Source organism: Empidonax traillii, unplaced genomic scaffold (genome assembly GCF_003031625.1).
Source record: "Empidonax traillii isolate 1590-97213 ecotype Southwest subspecies unplaced genomic scaffold, ASM303162v1 scaffold432:size744455, whole genome shotgun sequence".
Taxonomy (NCBI): Eukaryota; Metazoa; Chordata; class Aves; order Passeriformes; family Tyrannidae; genus Empidonax; species Empidonax traillii.
The window spans coordinates 386,784-409,631 of NW_020955625.1; the positions used below are offsets into that span (position 1 = coordinate 386,784).

The 22,848-nt window shown below is 40.0% G+C and overlaps 1 protein-coding gene across 1 annotated transcript in view; it reads right to left on the minus strand.

Moving 5' to 3' along the window:
- The window catches only part of LOC114062743 (transcription initiation factor TFIID subunit 4-like), a 138,005-nt gene that overhangs the window by 64,424 nt on the left and 50,733 nt on the right, over window positions 1-22,848 (minus strand). Inside the window, exons 11-13 of the mRNA XM_027894518.1 lie at window positions 12,832-12,962; window positions 11,065-11,190; window positions 1,257-1,313 (exon numbers count right to left, since the gene is read on the minus strand). Coding sequence (XP_027750319.1) covers window positions 1,257-1,313; window positions 11,065-11,190; window positions 12,832-12,962 — 314 coding nt within the window. The remainder of the gene's footprint in view (window positions 1-1,256; window positions 1,314-11,064; window positions 11,191-12,831; window positions 12,963-22,848) is intronic.

Consider the following 22,848-nt stretch of genomic DNA (forward strand, 5'->3'; position numbering starts at 1 on the left):
GCGCTCTGACCACTGGAAAGGTGGGGCTTGGACCCCGCTGATCGCTTTCTCTTCCTCAAGTTTCCAGTGGCCAAAAAAGGATTGCCACGAAAGCAAATTCTGTGGCAGCAATGCATGCAATTCCAGCCCACTTGCACTTCCAGCAGCTTTGGTTCTCAGCTCAGCAGCAAGTTTTGCCTGCCATTAATTATCTGATTCTTCCTTTGCATACACCAGCTACATACAAAGCCCAAGGAGTATTAAAATCCCGTCTCTTTTCCTGCCAAATAACTTGATTACTCTATTTCATTTCAATACTTGCTTGACAAATCCAGCTCTGGAAACACTAAGGCCTGGTCTAATGTTTACAAGAATTCACTTCAGCAAATCTTACTACACAATCACATAACGAAATAAAGAAATAAAACTCAGCCATGAATCTGGAATTTTTTTAGTGCTTTTATAAAAAATCTATATAGTTAACGGGACTATAGAACACTGCCAAGGGGGAAACACAACAGGAAGAACAGGTCAATACAAAACTTGCATTTTTCTGTATATATTAGCTTCTAATGTATAATTATTACCTGTTAATGTATATATCCAAGGAAGTTGGCTAAAACAAACCAGCATCAGTTTGCTGAAGTTACTTTCAACTGATAGATATTTTAGCCTTTCTAACTGATTTAAGTTACAACCCAGTCCTAAAGCATGAGTTGCCTTAAGGAAAGGACAGTCACTCCAATTTAAAGCAAATTAAGGTACTCAGTAGTTCACAAACTGTTATTCTTAGAGCAACACATCACAACTTGATCTGAAATTATTTGATAATTTTTAATTATTGTAATATAGACAGATGAGTAAATACTCCACGGCAGAGGAACTGACTGGCAATTATCTTATTTGAAAGAACGTTACCAGAACAAAATTGTTAAGTGGCACATTTCTAAGAAAGTGACATTTTACAAAAAAGACAAAGGCACATATTTTCCACCAAAATCTAGAGCTGCTGTCATCAACAACCCAACAAAAGCTACAGCTACCTAAAATGGAAATGAAAATGTAATGTATGGAAATATTCTCTTATAAAATCTCCTTAGGCTTCCCATGTATTAATGTATTAGTTTGCAAACATTAAGATCAAAGGCAAAGCAACAAATACATCCTAAAAAGTTTTTAGTCAGATTTTTATTAACGATATACAAGTAGCAAGGCATAAAAAATTAATATGTTCAAGCCTTGAAATGTCAAGTGTAATGATCTCTAGCTCTGCTTACCTCCTTTGCTTTTTGTTTCAGTCTAGCTTGCTCTGGGTCTTCTTGCCTTGAGCGACTCTACATGTTTGAAAAAAAATGGGGAAAAAAGGTTAACAGATGGTTTAAGAACCCCTCATCTGTTGCAGTAAGTTAAAAAATAGCAAAGAAATAGGAACAGGATACAAAGTCTCAAACACGGGACACTTAAATTGATAGAAAAGCAATTTCGAAGCCATAAACCTCACCCAAAAGGCTGTTAAATGTTCAGTTGTAAATCAGATCTACCCTGGATTTAAATTTAAAACAAACTAACCCACCCCCCCCCCCAAAAAAAACATGTTTTTGTCAATGCTAAAGTTTCCATATAGGTTTAGATTTCAGTTATTTCATACAAACAAATTCGAGCATCCAAGAGTGGAAGTGACACCATTTCTTATTTATTTATTTATCTCTTTTATTTATCTTTTTAATTTATCTTATTTATTTTTATCTTATTTATTTATCTTTTTTATTTAAGTCCTTACAGTCACTGATTTTAAAACTTACTGTTTGCAACTCAGTTTTTCATTAGAGAATGTGGAGAAAACAGCTGCAAAGTCACCCTCCTAAAAGGTAAATCTTCATAATAAAGATGCTTCTACCCCTCTGAGCTCACTGGGAGTGCAGCCCAGGAACACACACACCTTAAACCCATTCAAGCACTGCTGATATTAATATTGGCACTTCCAAAACTGGATAAATATTGCTCAATGGTAACCTCTGTATTTTCCTTCAAAACCAGGAACAGCAGCTCTAAAAGCCCATTAAGAATAATTGTTTAACTGCAAAAACAACCCAGAGCAGTGCATTTCTTTAGATACAGACTGTTTTACAAGCAGATGTTAAAACTATTCAATTCTTACTTGTGCTCACTGAGCATTCAAAATTATGGAATTCAAAACTCAAGAGGCAGATAATACAGGTGTTATACTTTTATAATTGCCTGATAGGTCAGAGTTCAGCAAAGGCTGCAGAAAAAGTTTGCAAGAAGCTGCAACAGAACTTGTGACATCCAGGAAAACTGTTGTTCCTGATACCTGAGAGATGCAGGAGTTTTATTTCAGTATTTCTTCGAGATTTAAGGTGATACCATTGACACAACTCCTAAAGGATTATCTGTGCCCTCTCCTATCTGTTTTCCTCTGATTATTGCTATGCTGAAGACAGACATGAAACCTGGAAGAATATCGGTCTGCAAACTTACATATGCTCAGATTTTTTCCTGGTGTTTGAATTTCTCACATCATGTTCTGTTCAGAATTTAAAAATCCATTAAGAAAACCAAAGGGAGATCAGTTGAAGAGCCTGCCCTTAAAGAAGTCATGTAGTATTCTTGATACACCTGGAGAGTGCCCTGGCTATGATCTGACAGACAGGGCAACAATGGCACTGAATTCTCTACCCTTTTTCCTGTTAGTTTTTGTTGGTTTGTGTTGGTTTGGTTTGGTTTTTTTAACTCAAGATTATTTTTTCTCAGCTAACGTAGCACACATATAAAACACAGTGATGATAAAGAATGGTCAAATTAAACAATAATGAGGTTTTTAGACGATGTGCTTCACACTCTCCCACTGTGCACATCAGCTCCACCTTCCAACACCATCTACACCAACCAACACCTTCCAACACCAACACCTTTTGTGCCTGTTGCCACAACAGGCTGTTTGACAGGAGAGTGTCTGCAGTAAAGGAAGGACAAATTAAAGCCTGAGGGAGCCAATGACCAAGCCAGACTCTCGTGTTGTAGTCGTGCCAACCAAAAAGAAACTCCTCCTTAACACAAACTGAGATTCCTTCTAATGCTGTGGCCAAACAAAAGTGTAAATAACCTGACCTAGTTAATATTCAAGGGCCAAAAAGGTATTACATGACATATGTGGATGTGCCAGAGAGCTGGGGCTCTGTTCAGCACAGCAGTTATTAAAACCTTGATTAGGTTTATACCTATTAGGTTAGAAAACCAAATGAACAAACCCCCACTGGGTGAGCTGCTTCTCCAGGAGATGGGCTCAGGTAGGTATTTATGAACTGAGCTGAACTAGTCCTTGCTCTGTGGTTCTGCCCTGCCAGTTCAATCACTGTGAGCCTCAGTTTCTCCAGTACGATGTGTGGAAAAAGCACATTTAGCCCTTTCATGGGTTTTGATGATAAATTTATAACTGTACAATGAACTTCTATTGCCTTGTGAGCCTCAGAGTGAAGGCAGTGCAGAAACACAAAGTGTTGTTACACCACTGTATGAAGCTGAAACGTTTGCCAAATGCAAAGCACAAGTTAAAAGCACATCAGCTTAAGGAGAAGGCAGAGTGTCCTGGGAGAGTGCAGCTGAGGCTTCTAACATTGTTACCAACTTTCTATGAGGAAGTGACAGAACCCTGGAAAACACACCAGATCTGCATTGTGTTTGGGGACACTGTAAGGAAAATTAAAGCAAGAGATGTGAAGTAACACTGCGATTTCCTAGACTCTGCCAGTGAAGGAAAAACTCTGGAAGTGCTACAGAGTAAAAAAGTAACACATTTAAGAGTGGGGGCTTTCCTCCCTTCCCCCCCCCAAAAAAACCCCTTAACAAATAAAATTAGATCTGGAGTTCAGGATAATCTCAACAAGCAAAAGCAGGTGATCTGCTCTGTGTAAACCTCCAGCTTGGTCACAGTAAATAAATAATGAAAATTACCGCAGAGGTGAGAACAGATACGTAGCTCCTGAATGATACTATATACAGGATTTTGTTTCAATAATGAAGATCTAAAATACCAGGTGAAGTTACATACATACACCCAGACCGAAGGTGAAGGTAGAACTACTTTTACACTTAGAATAATGCAATGAGTTTCTAGTTATTCCTTGAATCCACACCAAACAGCCCTTGCAAAGAGCTCAGGCTAGCTCTCATTTCAAACAAGCAGAATTCCAACTTCACATTGCACGTGTCATTGCTACTAAAAAACCTGAAGAATTTAACTGTAATTTTTTTCTGTTTCTTTTTGTGTTCAGACAAATTTTAATAGTTCTTAAAAAACCAGATTTTAAAAACTAAGTTATGTTCCTGCTGCCTACCACGCCAGTAACCTTCAGAAATAAAATCAGCATATGGAGGCTAACACGTGTTACAGGGCAAGTATAAACATCCACTATTTCATTAATTCTTCACTTTACCATCTAATGTAAATTATGAAATGCTTCTTCAATGCTGATGCAACACAGATTAAAGCAAATGAAAATGTCAAGCTTAACAGAGGTGCCTAGATAAGCTTTAAAAATGTCATTGGGCTGCCTTTACACTCCATTCCACACGTGAACATCCTTCCCTTCCTCTGAAGAGTCTGACCAGTGTTGCTGCTGCTCAGCTCCTGCAGTGCTTGTCTGCATGGCACCATTTTTCCTGAGCAATTGTTTTAGCATTTTACACTTACTTCTGTCAAGCTACTGATTAATCATTCCTAGGTTTTTGGTTTTTTTTAATGGCAGTTTAACTTTTTCTTCAAAGTCATTCATATTTTGGGGTTTCTCTTCCTTTCTCCTTTCCCCTCTAACATCCAAATCTCAATATGCAGCACCTCACCTGCTCTGTGAAACATGCTTTCCCAAAATCTTTTAATGCACCAATGTCTCCTTCCTCCACAGCTTTGGAAACACCCCCTGATCACAGATCAAATCAAATCAAATCCTTTCAAGGAGTTTATCACAACTCCTTTGTCTTGCCCTCCCTGTTCATCATGCCTAAATCTGTAAATAAAGCAAGCTGCATTTAGGTAATGTATTTTCCTGTTGATGAATAAACACCTTTAGAAGCAAGCTGGCTTCCCATAGTAATTTTAGAGAAACCTAGGACTGATCCTAACCAGATAACATACTTTTTAAATACATTAAATGCTGTCTCCTACTGAGAACTTATTCACCAAACCAGGTTTGTTAACATTTCTCCCAAACACGAGTTAATTTTATTAGACCAGACAGCCTGATATTTTAATAGTGAAGAATGAAAGTGCTTTGTGTTGGAGAACTTGCTATCCTATTTATCTGAAACCTGCATAGATCACATTAGTTCTATGGAAATCCTGGGCTTTCAAAGTATGAAAAGCAGCATATTTTAATGTGTGTATTCAAAGCACAAGAGGAATAAGGGGGTTCGTTTACATGTTACCAAACTCCCTAATGTTCCAAACCTCAGCTTTTCCAAACCCCTGGCTTGTGCTAAGGAAAGAGGCCACACAAACAGACAATTGCACATGTAACAGTGTCACATGAAGGGGAGTTTGGATTTCACAGAATTGCCTTAAATTAGAAAGCAATGGTATTTTTAAAATAATAAGTCATACAAGCACCAATTACTTTTGAAATTGGAGGATACTCTCTATGTATGCAGATGGACAGACTAATAGTATTATGATGCATGTAATTATCAAAATTACTCAAGATTTAGTAATATCAAAGTTGCACTGTTGTTAAGTTTTTGTCCCGCTAACAAAAAAAAAAAAAAAAGGTTTCTATTAGATTTGTAAGAATTTTGAATTCTCAGCTTGTTCCACCCCTGTTAGGAAATGTCTCCCAGGGTGTCTCCTGCATTTAGCTACACCTGATCCCAGTTAAGGCACTTGCAGCTCTACTGCCCCTTCCCAATACTTGCACTGGAGTCTTTAAAGCTTCGACTTCATCTTTTTTCATTAAATAAAGTCAAGAGTCACAACTGCAGGTGCTGTGCTATTGAGAGCCACTGCTGTGCCAACAGTTTCAATTTGAAACCTATTTTTTTCCCCATTGATGACATTAGAACTTCACCCACGGCTGTACCAGCTTATAACTTTCACTTCTAATTAAAGAAATTAAATCGGCAACATGAAACACTTTGCTTTCACATTAGCTTTGTTAATAAAAAGTGGAAGTTAAAAGCATCATAGCTGAGGGTGTAAAACGCTCCTCGATGTTCCAGCCACGCTGAGCTGGAATGCAGGAGCTCAGGTGGGAGAAATGATTTATATTGAAATCATTAAAACTGCAGTAACAAATCCCTAAAAAATTCAGAAAATTATCTCAGCGCGATGATTTCCCCCCTTTGCTCTGCTCTCATCAGAAGGGAGTTCCAAGTCCATCTCACAGAAGGCTGCTCTCAGCAGAGAGGGGAAGGATTAAATTGCCGTGACAGCTGAACTCATCTCTGCCTCACAGAGCAGCCCCTTCGAGTCCTCCCAGGGCGTGTGTAAGGGAATCTGCATCCCCAAATTCCAGTGAGCTCTCCAATAAAAGAAGCCCTTCAACCCACAGTACTATAAAAATCACTATCATCCATAAATGCTAATTAACTTTGCAAACAACTCTGAACATAATTTTCCATTTACTTATGTAAATTTTCTTTTTATAGAACAGATCTTATTCTTGTGATAGTCGTATTTAAGATCCAAAAACTTGACAGGCTTGTGCTACTAATACAGAACACTCAAAAGAACAGACTAACAGACTGCATATATTGGAAATTAAATTCCAAAATTAATTTTATAATGAAATACACATGCATTAAGACAGTTTGAGCGGATGAATTAACACAGTAATTTTAACATGATCCACTTTGTTATACATTATAACACACAAGTATGATTCATTCATGTTCTGAAAACCAGGACAACCCCCAGCTGTGTATCTTCACTGCATAAAGCACCACCCTCTAAAAAAAAAATCAGAAATAAAATAAAAAAAAACAACAACAAATCAGCTACAACCTCCTGCTCCTCCTGCTGCCAGAAATATTACTAGACCAGAACCAGAACTTCCTTCATTTTGACAGACAGCACCTGCACTTGCCAGGTTTTGGAACCAGCTCTGAAAGCAGCAAGAACAGAGTTACTGTGTAAAACCTGTGCTATGCTGGGCTTGGTTTTTTTTAGAAAGTCCACACACAACGCACACCATGTCAAATGGAAATTCCTCAGGTGATTTTAGCCTGGCTTTTGACCTTTCTGCAGCTCTTCCCTCGGCTCTCCCTGCTCTTTGCCGTCCCAGCCAGCACAGACCCAAGCGGCAGATGTCTGGCCCTGCACACTCCTGGGAGCAACAGCCGGTGGGGCCTGACTGGGAAAACAAACAAGGGCCAGGAATTGACTCTCCCGAATATTTCCCTGTGCTCAGCTACGAGATGGCCCCTCCTGGAGCCTCTTGCACGTGTCAGGAGGGAACCCCAAAGCACTGAGGGCAGCTGCAGTGCCCGTCTCCCTGCAGAGCACGTGGCACCTCACCAGGGTGGGAAACAGGAGCTGTCCCAGCAGCAGGAGGATCCCAGGCTGGATCCCACAGTCTGGGCACCAACATGTCTTGGAACACTTCTGTAATAAAAAGGATTCCTGGGAATGTATTACAGCAATGCTTTGGGCCACGTGGGCTAGGCTGGTGTGGGGACATCGGGGGACGCTGTGGGACACAACGCAGGACCCCTGAGGTGCAAGAGATGATTCCAGCTCCTAAAACAGCAGGCTTGTGGGTTCAATGTTTAGGTGTTTAATTTAAAAGAAATTATATGCTGCATTGCTGCTATAGTACAGTATGATTTTTGCCTTTCCTGTCAAATTTATCTTCCCCCAAAAGCTCTCACTGGCCTGAGAACATCAGTTGTTATGTTTCCAGGCTTGTGAGATGAAGTTTCTATTTCTCAACTATTTCCCAGGCATGGGACATGAGATTTTACAATATTCTCTCATTTAACAAGCTAAATAATACTGTTATTTTGTTACCTGTGAGCTTCACAACTCATTTTAACTTAGATAGTGACTTTTGTCAGAATGTCAAAAATTGTATTTTTTGAAACCTAACTTTTTTTTTCTTCCATCTCCCCATCTGATTTGTTCTCTCATTCTCCTAAAAACAGTTCCTGAAGCAAACCCAGCCCCATCTGGGTGCTTACAAACTCTGCAAGCACATCCTACTGTAACAACTGGAATTGTGGTTGCAGATCAACCACAACACTCCTGTCAAATATTTTCCTTTCTCCTCCTAATGAGACCAACCCACCACCCAAAACAACAAAGACCTGCAAACCTGACACTTTCCTTGACCATCATTTGCATTTTTTTTACCCCTTACTGAGCCCTAATGCAAAATCACCCAATTGGCTTCAAGGCTTCCCCAAGACTCATGCTGCCTCCCCTTTGATTTCAATCTATTCCTTCATTTTTCGTTATCTTCTCCATTGATTATTCTGTGATTAGGTTGATCATTTAATACCATCCACTCCATTGCCCAGAACATTTCCTTCACTATCCCATTCTTTGTCAAAACCTGGACTTTGGCTGTTAACAGGGCTCCAAATTGTAAGTAATTAAAAAAGAATTTTCACTGTGCACATTCAACCTGTTTATGCTCTTCCACATGGGGCAGCAGATGAGGTACCACTGGCAGGAAGTTCTGAAATTTTCATTAAAATTATTCTGCTGAGTAACTTTAAAAACATGTTGCAAAACAATATGTCAAAACACAAGAGAAAAAATCACTCAGTTTGTCTAAAAGGCCCATTAAGAAGCTGCAGTTAAAAATAAATAATGATTTTTAGATTTAAGCGTCTGTAGCAAAAAACCCAAACAAACAGCAATTTCATTTTAAACCCCGAAGTTTTCTATCCTTTAAAGACAACACTGTCAGGGTGACAAAGGTGCTGTGGTTGGGGAAACAACCCATTTGCACGTGGATATTTCAGTCCCCAGAGTCAGTGCCACCACTGCCCCCTTTGCAGACACAATCCCTGTTTATCAGGGCAGATTTGAACTGTGCCACCGCAGTTACTGCATCCTCTCCATGAGGACTGAGAGATCCTTAGGCAAGTTCATAAAGGACCATAAAAAAAAAACCCTCCAAGGGAAGGAATTAGCATGTAGGAATTCAGCATAAAGACTTCAACAGATATCACTGTCCATGGACAGACACTTTTGCATTTCAGGAGTACCACAGATCTTAAGGAAATAATGAAAAATCTGTTCTTTAGAATAAAAAATAGTAATCTGACCATATTTTTGCCAAACTATGTCCTTTGTCAAGTCTTGCAATAGGTTGTCAATCCATTGGAACAGAATGGGGAGCACCAGCTGAACACTCCACAAAGTTCAGTTCCAAACTGGCATTTCCCCTTAAATCACATCATCTTCAACTTCTCTCCCTAAACATTAACACTGATAAACCAGCACTGCTCTTCCATGGCTACTTTGTGGTTTGGGTTTGATTTTTCAATATTTTCATGTATTTTTCTAGTATACCATGTGTTGTATCAAGCTGTCTCCTACAATTCCCTGGTTATGAAGTTGATTTGTGCGTTCATTATTTTCATTAAGGTAATTTTTTCTAATCAATTAGGGGGCTCTTTTACATTTGTGTGCTGCAGAATTCTTCAATTTGCTCTTTCTGTAATCTGTAGGAATCAAACTTGATGATCGTGTATTTATTTCCTAAATTTTGACTTCACGGGAGTTTATATTATTCAAGACTAAAATAACAACCGAAAAAAACCCAAACAAACTACAGAATATCAATTCATGAAGGAATTCAGATTGGAAGGAAGAAGGGGAGCTCATCTAACCCACTCTCAGATCAACCTGCTTTGTGCACTCAGGGAAACATTTCTGAGCTAAGGACTATGAGCTACTGCATTTTTCTCCATGTCCACTAAAAAAAGCAACCAAAACAAACAACAAGCAGCAGGATCCACAGAAAACACAATCCATCAAGGTGTATTCACTGAATGGAGCAAACAGGATAAAAAATAAATAGGCATTTCTTTATTTCTAATAAGTAAGAATTGAGAGTGAAAACAGCAAGTCTGTTTTCATCAAGACATTTAAAGAGTATCTAATGTTATGGGAAAATTTGTGGACTATTTAACAATGTGAGCAACTATAAATTAAGAGTGCAAAGTGGACAAATTAAAGTACCCTAATGGAGAAACATATTTCTGAAACAAGCAAGGCTAGGTTTAAAAAAAAAATAAATCTCTCAGTTTGTGAACATTATTGGCACAAAATCAGGAGGCTGTGTTACAACTGAACATTCAGCTGTTCTGTATCATCTTTTCAGCATGTAAAATAAGTAAGTCAGTGAAAATTCAAATACAATTAGAAATGGGACAACTAAGGGATAAACTTATTTGCACTTTGATGTGATATATATATAATTAAATATACAGTTACAAGCAGGAGATTTATCTATATCTATGTGCTCTTTAAACAATATTATCTGAGTTTGTTCTATTGCATGGATGAAAATTGAGTCTCTGGAAATGAAGCTACAAAAGAGCCAGCCCAGAAGAACTGACAGTTCACTGAAGACAGGCATGAATCAATCATATAATGCAGGTACAGAGCACAAATTAAGATAAACAAATGAAAAAAACTGTTTAAAAACAAAGCCTAGAAACTTAAAAAGTAAAAAGCCTCAAAAAAAAATCCCAAAGAGTTGACTGAATTGTGTTTAAATACCAGAAGTGTAGGGTATGATTTTCAAGTGGCACACAAACCCTGGCATCTATTAAACTTCAAAGGCAATTGCACAAATTATTTCACAGAGTTACTTTGAGAATCTTGGCCCTTGTCTCCTGTATTCCCAAGAACTCCTCAAATCCAGAGCTGTATCCTCAAAACACAGAAGGTGGGTCTGGAGTCACCACAGAGCAGAGCTTGACCGAAGGACTTCAAGGGCTCAACAGTATTTTTGTTGTGAGAAACAAAATGTGTTTATGAAACAGATCTCACAAAATCAATTCACTGTTTAAAGACTATGAACGGTAAAGCAGTTAAAAAAAGGAGAGTGAAACTGATACCTTGGCAGCCTTTAACAAGATTTCCCTCTCTTGTTCATCTTTCCTTTGCTTTTCCAAACGCTCCAGCTGCTCAAAGAACTTCAGCTGTGCTCGGACATCTGTAGCTTGTTCATACCACTCGTCATCCTGCAAAACAGGGACAGTGTTCTAGAAAAACAGCCTTTTTTATCCAGACTATGCATTCCAAGACTGAAGGTGTTCTACATTAAAATCTTTCCACTCTATGAACAATAAAAAGAACATTTCTGGTTTTTAAGCTCAGGGAATGAAGCCAGCCTATGGTTAGTAATGCAGATTATTTAATTAATATCTAAGCAAATCAAAAAACAAAGATTGGTTTATCAGCACCAGAGACATCAGTTTACTGACAGACTTACTGATGAAAAACCTCTAAGATGTTTATTACTGAATAATCCCAGATACAGTTTATAACCAGGCTTACCACCTAAAATTCCTGTATCTGTACTCACCTTGAACTAGTAACAGACTGTATCAAGATGCAGCATTATAAGAGCATTAAAGCTAAAAATTAAGTTGAAAATAAGCCTTTAATGACAATTAAAACTGAAGTTTATTACAACTAAGAGCATTTAAGCTTCCCTAGAACACAACAAACAGAAGAGTTTGTGACATGAGCCACATGGGAACACTTAGAATGTCAGTCAGAAAACTGACTAAGAAACAAGGAGATTTTGCTTTTAGTCCAATACAGTAGAATATATCCATGGACTGCAATGAAAGATGCAAGTGCAGGTAATAATCAGGAATAGTGGCCTTTATTTTTGTAATCCCTTTTCCTATCACAACAACGTTGGTGTAGTCAGAGATGCCAAAGGGGTTTATTTCTGCAAATATCCCACGGAATTAGTCCAACTGTGACTCAGGTTTGGGAGACAGGTGGGCAAAGATGCAGTCCAAAGATGTTTGACCAGACTTCCAGTCCAGGACAACAGAACAGTACACCACAAAACCAAGAAAAAAACTAAACCAGAGCCACTCAGTGTACATATATGCTAAAGAAATCTAAACACAGCTTAGACAACACACAACCAGTTATTGCCATCTTGCTTTTACACCAGTTTAATAACCATGAGCATCTTACCTCTATTGAAAGAGGTATTTTAAATGTGTCAATAAAGATGTTTGATTCATTTGAATTTCAACCTGGTTTGCAGATTCTTATTTAAATTCCCCCCCACCCCCCCCCCCGGTTTAAGATATCAAAATTGTTTCAGTTTTCTTAACGAACACAACCACCAACAAAAGAATCATTTTACCTTTAAATGCTCTTTTTAAAGAGAAAATCATGTTTAATTACAGCGAAGAATTTAGAGCTGAATTCTTTAGTTGCTCATTTAAGACACATTGGTAGCTTTTGCAAAATACTAATATTTCTCACAGCCAAGGACACGTAAAGTTACTACAGATTCTGAAATACCAAAGCAATTTTGATCCAATTAACAGACATCTTGGTCAAAAAAGGAGCTATCAAGAATCAGCAGCCCATGAGCAGAAACAGCTCAGCAGATGCTCCATGTCAGACACTTTAGCACAGAAAGACAAAACAATTCACACCCAAATTCTGTGGCAGAGGAGGGAGACGGAGCTGACAACAGATCCACCATCCCAGCTCTCTGATTACTGAGGGGGTCAAACCTGCAGCTGAGACAAGCTCTGCACCCAGAACAAACCAAAACATCCCCGTGTGCTGAGGAAAAGCAGCACCACGTGTCTCTGTAAATACAACACCTTTGTTTGTGCACTTACTTTGTATGATTCCATCCGGTGCTGGGTGATCACTGTCACCTTTTCTATCACTGTCCTCAATCTGTTCTGTGTTGCATGGGAAATAAAAGTAACGACCTCAGCTGGCACATCAGTGATTCCTAGTTTTTTAGCTAAAGCAAAGAAAACAAAACAAAACAGAATTAGCTTAACCCCCCACAAAAGAAACCCCAAATTTCTAAAGGGCTTTAAGCCATAACTTCGCTTTCTTGAATAGAAAAATCCACGACTGCATATTTATGTGGCTTTGGTGACATGTTCATGATCCCTTGGAAAGGATGTGACTGTATTTTAAAAGTTTTAAAGAGAAATCAGAGAATTTCTTTAACACTTGAAAGCATTTAAGAACTTTGCTGAAGTTTATCCTAATATATTACAAGAAAGCATAACAGAATATGAGACAATTTGAGTTCTCAGTTGTTCTACAAGAGAAAAAGCAATTTCTTTGTTTTCAGAAGCATTATTGCAAATGAATTTCAGTGTCCATGAGGTGAGGCTGCAGCCCAAAGCACACTGTTCCATCCTTTAGCCTACACTATTGGCATAGTACTGACAACAGAAATTCTTTAGGGGAAAAAATCCCTATTAATTGAATATGAAGAAGTCATACAACAAAGTTATTTAGAAACATCAGTTATCCCCCAAACACATATTCATAGTTACCTGGACATTTGATACTTCGTACTGAGTTTATAAGAAAAGCAAACAGTCTGCTGTCTAATGTATTGATATATTTAAAAAACACCTAAGTTTCAGAAAGAATAATATAGATAACACTTAGGGATTCCTAAATTCATCAAAATAATTACAAAGTATTAGATCTAAAATTGTAGATACATGAATATACACACTAATCTAAGCTACAGTCCTGCCAAGGCAAACATATGAGTTGTCCCAGCAGGACAGTTCTCTGTATAGAAAACTCCTTGTGTAAACACAGATAGATATATATATAAATATTTCATACAAGAAAATATCAGTAGTTGAATTTAGTGTGGATCCTTAGAGATGACCCACCCATAAGAGAATAAATAAGCTGATTATACCGAGTCAGTTCTCCACTGAATGAGCACAAAACTCCTCAGAGCGCTTTGGCTGGGACACATAATGGATATGCAAACCACCACAGGACGTTTTTCTGAGACTGTTTTGGAAAGTGCGACTTGTAGGAGGAATCCTCCTTTGTGAGGGGACCCCGAGCTTGTTTGCTCGGCGAGGCGTTCCCACCTCTGCCCGGCCAAACTCCGGGGCAAGGAACCACCACACGCCTAAAAATGAGGTGGGGGAAGTGAGCGCCGGTGTGTTCACCTCAGGATGTGTGGTGTGAGCGGTGTGTTCATCTTATCTCGTGTGGTGTGAGTGGTGTGTTCACCTCAGGATGTGTGTGCTGTGAGTGGTGTGTTCCCCTCATCCCGTGTGTGCTGTGAGCGGTGTGTTCCCCTCATTCCGTGTGGTGTGAGCGGTGTGTTCCCCTCATCCCGTGTGTGCTGTGAGCGGTGTGTTCCCCTCATCCCGTGTGTGGTGTGAGCGGTGTGTTCCCCTCACCCCGTGTGTGCTGTGAGCGGTGTGTTCCCCGGCCCGGGTGCTCAGTTCCATCCCCGTATGTGATGTGAGCCGAGCTGGCAGCGCTCGGCAGCACCGCCGGCTCCTGTCAGCGCCCGCTCCATCACCGGGAGCGGTCCCTTCCTGCGTCTCCATCACTGGGATCAGCCCCTTCCCTTGGCTCCCGCCCCGCCGGGAGCGGCCCCTTCCCGCAGCACATCACCGGACCGGCCCCTCCCTGCTGTCCCATCACCGGACCGGTCCCTCCCTGCTGTTCCATCACCGGACCGGTCCCTCCCTGCTGTCCCATCCCCGGACCGGCCCCTTCCCGTGGCTCCTGCCGAGCCCCTTTCAGTGCTGCCGTACCACGGCTCCGCTGCCGTGCCTCTCCCACGGCACAATTCTCCTCGTTTTTTTTTTTTTTCCAAGGACCCTTTGAAGTCTTTACCTCTTCAACCGAGTTAAGCCATCACCGGCTCCATATCGCGCACGGTACCTTAAGGACTGCAGCACCACGTACATATATAAACTTTTTAACTGATTTTCGCCTTATCGTGGGAAAAAAACTAAATTAAACCTTTCTGGGTGCCCAATTTGTGGTGTGTAATAGAGCTGGAACCCCGCTCAGGCTGCTGAGAGCTGAATGTGTAATGGAAAGCAGACACACGCATTAAATCCCAACGCTGCAAGTGCCACCCAGGCAAATGAAGCCCTTGAAGTCAGGAGGACAATTCCTATGGGCAGGAGCGATTCCTGCGAGTCAGACTGGCACTATCAAGGCCTATTTTGAGCATGCACCATTTTATTATGCAAACATGTGTAAGCAAAGCCATCAATCAAAAAACCCTAGTCTGAAGGATAAAATGCAAGAAAGAAGGGAAATTTAATTAACTGGTATCCAGAAATGAGGTTTGAGATGGAAAATTCTGCCAAGTATTCTAGGTAAGGGTATGAGGGAGTAATTGTTAAAATTCTTTGAATTTCAGTGGTGTAACTACAGCTACCCAACTTCCCTGAAAACACACACACTCCTTTCCTAATAAAGAACTATCACCATCTTGGTTTTTTCACAATAAAGGTTTTCCTAATTTTAAAGACTTTAAGTAAATTCAACCACTAGACAGCTTGTCTTGTCCATTTAACTCTTCAGAAACTCATCCATAACCAACAGACCATTCTGAGATTCCTGGTTCCTTCAGATTCTTGTCCTTTGCCCTCTTCATCAGTAACTTTCTTCTCCTAAGTCCCTCAACACAGTATTCTCAAGTCCAGAAAAGTACCTGAAGGCCATGGAATCCCTCAGGAATCTGTCCTGGGACTTGGCCCTTTTAACAGCTGTCTCAGGGGTGAGACACAGAGCATCCTCCCCACAGATGGCACCACACTGAGGTGCAGAGGGAAAGGAACCTCATGAAATTCATGAGGGATGAGCCCAGAGCACCTGGGATGGACTCACTCTCTGGAAGAACACCAGCTGGGGATTGCCTGCCTAGCAGGGCAGCAGCACTGATGGGAAGCAGAAGAGCCTGGAGGCTGCCCAGGATCCAGCAGTGCACCCTGGTCATGATGAACAGGAGCAGCACAGTGGGCTGTGTCTACAGCAGAATGGTGGATCGACAGGAACCAGTGCAGCAAGGGAAGCGATTATTCCTCCTCACCCAGCCCACGTCCAGAATACTGTCATTTTGGGTCACCTGGTACAAGAAAAACCTGAAAAAAATTGAGTCCAAGAAAGATGGTTATGGAGTTGGAGCATATGACCTGTAAGAGGAGAACCTGAGGGTTCATCCTGGAGGAAGAAGGCTTAGTGGGGAGTTTATTGCAAAGGTGGAGTCAGACTCTTTACTGAAGCTGCCTGGAAGAAGAATGAGAAATAAATTCATAAACTGAAACAGCTGTTTCTGACTGGATATAGGGAAGAATTCTTTTACGAAGACAAATTGGAACACTTCGTACAAAATAGTTGTAGACTCTCCCACCTCCCAGGATTTTAAAACTCAGCCAGATAATGCCCTAAACAACCCTGTCTGAATTTAATGTTGACCCGGGTTTGAGTAAGAGACTGGACCAAATGACCACTCAAGTTATCTTCCAATCTGAGTGATTCAATGCTCCCTGTCCTGCATGTGTCCTTCTGTATTCCCCGTCCCAGCACAATGCCCTGAGATCCCTCCCACATGTAGGATCAGCCCCTGGCACATCTCCCGGTCCGTGTTTGCCTGGTTTGCTGGCTGGGCACCCTGAGGACAGCCTGGCCAGCCTGGCCCACAGGGCTCACTGGCAGTCAACCAGGCAAAGAGCAAAGAAAGGGAAAAAAATTCACTGAATTCCCCCTCGACTCAAGACAACAGAGGGGCTCTCCAGCTCCTGATTTATCAATGGACTCAAAAGTGACCTGAAGGGGAAGAAGAAAAGCAAATGGAATATTCAATCACTTAAGGCTAGAATTCTTTGGAAAACAGGATAAGGAAAAAAAGAATATCAATTTTCCCCCAGATGAATTAGCATCAAGAAAGCAGACTACAAAAAGATAAATTTTTAAGAAGTCAACTTGTCATGCACACCATTCATCATGTGTGGAAGCATCATCACGTCTTCCCTGCTCTAAATTACGCCAGTTAAAGCCCTGTTAGCATAGGATGTGAGAAGCAGGGTGCATTCCAGAGCTCTATATTACATGGAGATTTGGCATGCTGCTGAAATACTTGGATTGTACTCGGGGCATGGGTGGGAAAGCTACCAATTTCATCTACACTTGGAAATTGTGGCCCAGTTATAGTTTCCTACACAGCTGTTCACACCCCTGGATTGATCCATTGGTCTAAGAGGGGTTGTGATACCACTGCTTAGAGACTGTCTTGTTCTGCTTTGTGCTGCTCAGAAAAAATGCCAAATAGAAGCTGAACCTACACAAAGGGCTGAAAATGTTAATTTTCATATGTTTCTGCATTAAATGCTCAGTATTATTTTTCTTCGCTGTCACATCTCCTGAGTTTCATCCACTGTCATTTATAAAAAGCATACTGGAATTCCATCAAAGGAAAATAATGATGATCCCTAAATAGGAAATTCCTGACATATTCTTCTACTCTGCATAATTACCTTTCCCAGTTTTAGCACAGAAAGGCTTCTCTTCCCCTTTCAAGATTCCCTAAAGTGATAATGATCTAGGAACAGAAATATGATCTATACTTTTAAGAAATGTGTGTATACACATATATATTCTATAATACTAAACACAGTTAACTGTGCTGCAAAACACAGATATCCTCACTATTATTCATCTTTCTAACCAAGTGACTGAACAGTGGTTTCATCTACAAATATTTTTATTTAGGCTCCAGTATTCTGAATTCTGAATCGCACCATCTGATCATTGCACTGTCTTTGCAATATATACACTTACATATGAGCAGAAACCAAAAATCCAAAGAGAAAATTAAGACTAAACAACAATAAAAAAAAATGAACTTACTTCTGTCAATAGACTGCTTTCCCCAGTCTTTTTCTTTTAAAAAGCTGAACTTCTTTCTGGTTTTTAGGTGCTCATCTCAATGTGCTTTAAGTTTGATGACGTGGCAATCTTAACTTGCAGTCTTATGACCAAAAACATCATGATTTGTGTAATTTAAAAACAGCTGTTTACTCTTCCATAATACACTTGTTAAATTTAGACATTTTGGATAACAAGTATATGCTTCAAGTCTTTAAAATTACTTCAGCAACGTAATTTTGAACTTTTCCTGGAGCTACGATGAAAACATCATCAAGGTTAACAACAAAAAAGGAGCTGGAGCAGAGCAATGCTCCAAGCTATCATTTTAACCCATCTCTCCACTTGAATTTGAGTTTTGATACTTTTAAAGACATAACTAAGGCCATATTCTTTATTCAAGTGTTCTTGCCAGATCTCTTTACACCAGAACTGTACAAGACCAGCAGGAATTGAAGGCTGATTGCATGAACACCTCGATTCTTTGTGGCAGGACTTGGTGGCATCACACCCTCAGAGCCTACCAAAGCAGCCAGTTGAGTCACACTACCCCATATAAGAAATAGGAGGGGCAAAATAATACCCCCAAACTCCAAATTTGGAATCTGCCAAGCATTACAGAACGACACAATGAAGTCTGACTACATGTTAATTCTTAATTACACACTTGGAAGCTTTAATAGCAAACCCTTGTTCAATCAGAATTTAATAAAGATCTACTCTATAACAGATAGCATGCAAAAAGTGTGCTAGAATATCTTGTTACAAATAAACAATATTATATTTAAAAGTTTGAGATACTGCAACAGAGTTTCTATGAAGTCAGAACTTGTACATAAGTTCCAAAAACCTTGAGGGAAAAAACGTTCAGCAATATTATTCTGATATTGGCATGTGTGTCAGTAGCACAAGATTGTTTTTTACAAACATAAAAACGCCTAAACCTTGTAATTGAAAACTTTTCAGGTCCCAAGAAGTGAAAAGTCTGCTGTTATCTGCTTAGCTATCGGAAAGGTACTGGCTTTGCTGCACTTTAAAAGTTTAATTATATTTTATTGATCAAAAACTGAAACAAATCATAAGGAGAGCACTGCCCTATTTGAGAAGCAGAAGAAAAATACTGTCTTTGCAGATAGGCTTTCAAAGAATCAAAAAGTTACTTTAATAATTTATACTTTAAGAGGACTGACAGGATTGAGATCAAAGATTAAAAAAAATTATTTGTAAAACATCAGGTCTGACTCTGATTATTGATGTGATAAATTATTGAGTGCCTGAATAAAATCTCTTTACGTTTACACTTAAAACAGAAAAACCTTGAAGAACTGGCTTTAAACAGTTAAACAGCATCTATTTCAGACTTTAGTTTGTCTTGTCCTTCAACAGAAATGGGGGGGGTGCATAATTACTGTCTATTTGCCCCAGCCACAGGTCAGCCAGAAATGCAGAAAGCACTCACTCCTATCACCCTAACACCAGCAGCAGCTTCTTAAACTTTAAATTCTGAGCAGGATGAACCTGGAACCAGCCTCCTCAGGGCCCCTTCTGCCATTACAGCTGGCTTGCATGCTGCAAAACAGAAACAAAAATCCACCCCCCTTGGATCTGAGACACTGGTTAAGCTTCCATTTAACCTCATTCAACAGCATCAGCTCCAGAATAACCAGCAAAGCAGCATCTGGCCATACCTCCCCACCTCCCTCCTCCCCACAGCTTACAACATCCAGGGACTCTGGAAACTCTGAGCTGAAAAGTTTGGGCTGAAGGGGAGAGCAGTTCACCTTCTCAAAGCAGACAAGCAGGATTTGTGTTCCTAAGACACAGCAGGTGTGGTCTCCACAGAAAGCAAGCCACAAAATCAGCAGAAAGCAGTAGGTGCTTTCACACTACTGAATTCAGAACTCTAAACTGAGCAACCCCAGTTAACTATCAGGCTGACTAAACACAAAGGGGAAACAACTCTAATCCACAAAGAACCTCCGAAAAGCATAAATAGCAATTATTTGAACTTACTTCTCCCAAGCTCATCAGCTGGAACTTAAGAACAGGCTGTATCTTCCACAGAGCAGCGTTCTCTACCTACAGAGTAATCCATCAACACTGCATTCCTGGTGCTACGAGGGGAAAACCCAACCCTAAGTATTAAGCTGGAGAATGAGGGATGGAACACGGGGAAGGAAAAAACTGAGCAGGTTGTTTGGGCACAGAATAACCCGGGGTTGTGCTGGGGAGCCACACTTGTGCTATTAAAAACTTCAGGCACAGCTCCTTAAACAGAGTGACAGTGCAAACAGCAACTCCTAGTTGTAGGATTGAGATTAGAGATTCCTAGGGGTGTGAGATAGCCTAGTGATCCCAGGCAAAAGAAACAGGATGGTCATTTTAGCTGTAATTTTCTGATTTCTGTCCCTTAAATAAAAGCCTCACTTTAGCTCTTTCTTACTAACTAAATGCATAACAATTTAGTCAGTGTTGATTTGTGCTGTTAAGCCTGTCCGGTGCTGGAAGACAGGATGAAGAAAGGAGAGACCATAAAACTTTAGCTGCTCCTCCACCTCTGAGGAGCTGTGACCGGGCGTGGGGGGAGCCCCAGGGCAGGGAGGGGCTCCTGCCAAACAAGAGAGAACCTGAGCCAAGTGCTTTGAGATTCCCTCGAGCAGGAACCAACCAGCACCCCCTCTCTGAGGGCCAAGATTATATTGCACAGCTCCAACCAGCTGAAAGCAACGGGAAAGAATCCCTAAACCAACATCTGATGCTGCTCACCTGCAGTTCACCTTCACAGGGAATAACCCACTGCATTACAGAGAAGGACCTTTATCACCTCATGATTGTTATTTACAAGACAACGGAAGACTCTACATTAATTACTTCAGTAAGTTTTTTTTTTGTAAAAAAAACGTTCCTCCCCTCACAGGGTAAGAATTATCTCATGAGCCAACTTCTGGATGAAAGTGGACAATCTCCCTGAGAAATCCCAACTTGCTGGGTGCAGCATTTGTCCCTTGTTTCTTCAGAGCTACCCACCTCGAGATGATTGCCCAGGAAGCATTTGGTAAAACTGAGAAACTGATGAAACATCGGTTATTTTTTAAAAACAACTTAATAAATTCCAAACTTGCAGATTAAAATCCTCAAAATCCATAGCCATTTTCCGTGCAAGACACACCAGGAAAGAAAACGTAACCAGCCACACAATTGTAATGCAACCTAAAAGAATAAAAATGCTGAATAAACACCACACAATTTTTAATATTCTCTTCTCCTCCTGCTCCCTCCAAAGTAAATGCCAACCAAACTATTTTAGCAAAGTAAGATTCAACGAAGACTTTTAAGCTCTGTAGTGTGAATGCACTGGTACAAAACCACTCAAAGTGTGTTTCAGGCACTATAGTGGACTCAACTTATTCAGTACAAACTACACTATAACAGTTATGTCTTTATATAACTGTATAAAATGGTAAATAAAGCTACACTGGATAAAATATTCCATCGTCCTTTCTCTAACACCAGTAGTGGGAGATGCTGCCTGAAGAGTATCTGAAAAAAAAAAAAAAGGTGTGTGGTGCTAACTGTGCACCAAAATACAGCCTCAGTCTGTCCTGAGCTGGAACATCTCATCTGTCTCTCTATTAGGTCAAGATGGAATGTTTTTCACATTAATTTTTTCAAATAATCTTTTGAATCTGAAACACCTTAAAATAAAGAGTTCCACAACTTAACTACCCACCTGGCAAAAGAAACCCTTTTGCTTGTTTTGAACTTTTACCCTCTAATTTTGTTTAAGACCTCTTATTCTTGTCAAGGGAAGACCAGAAAAATAGCTCCATTCTAGAGGGTCAGATTGGTGTAATTATTTTAACACAACAGAGCCAGAGAAATAGTTGTTTCCATGCTAAATCTAGATGTAACCCTGGCTAAAATGTCTGATTGTATTATCTGTGCTGATTCAAAGCTTTTATATGCATGTCAGTAGGATTTGGGGCAGGACAAAAAAAAATCCAGGTAGAGAAAGAATTTTTCAAGAATCCTATTAAACCCTACCTATAAAATTAATGGTTTTTGATGAAAGTCATATAAGATGGACCAAAAAAAAAAGCCTGCACTTCTCTAATAAGTCTCAACCAGTGGGTAAGTCTGGGAACTCACATGTAATTCCTACTTTTTGGCAAAAAGAAAAAAACTGCTTTGAGAAGAGGTCTGTCCTAAAGTATATATAACCAGACAATCCAGTTTCCAAACTTCTGTCTCTAAGCTACATAATTAAACAGCTGAAAGGTAGCTATTAATCATCCTTAAAGAGCCTTTTTTATTACCCTTGGTGCTTTGTCTCTACCAGAACCAAGGCAGTCCCCAAACAACGCTGTGCCCAGGGATGTGGAGCCTTGGAAAAAGGAGGGATTGCCACAAATCAGGGAAGCTCATCCATATAAACAGAGCAGCTGGGAGAAAGGAACACTTGGCATTCAGACAGCAAGGAAGCCTTACAGCCTGATCAGGGAGGACAGGACAAATGTAAACTCTGAAGAAACAGAAGGTGCTACAACTAATCTGTTCCCTGTTTTCTTCTGCAACTAAGCTGGATGTTTCCTCATTTCTCATGGAAGAAATCAAAATCTCAATGTGTTAAAGGAAGACAGTATCCTTAATTTTGATGTATAATTCCTTCTCTTTAAATAATTCATCTTTAAGATTGCTTTTGTGCCATTTCTTGTGTATATTCTAAAAGAGGGGGAGATGTTGAAGTTATTAAAAGGGAGGCACTGAAGGTCAAAGAGTCTTTGAGAACTACATCCAGATCCATATCCTACCCTAAAACCCCAGTAACTTGTGCTGCAGCAACTGAACAGTGTGAGCAAAATGCACAAGACAGGAGTGGATGAGAACTAAAACAGGGGCAGGTCTCAACAAGTCAAGTTACAGCACACAGATCCCAGTTATATGATTCTTTTTTTCTTCATCTT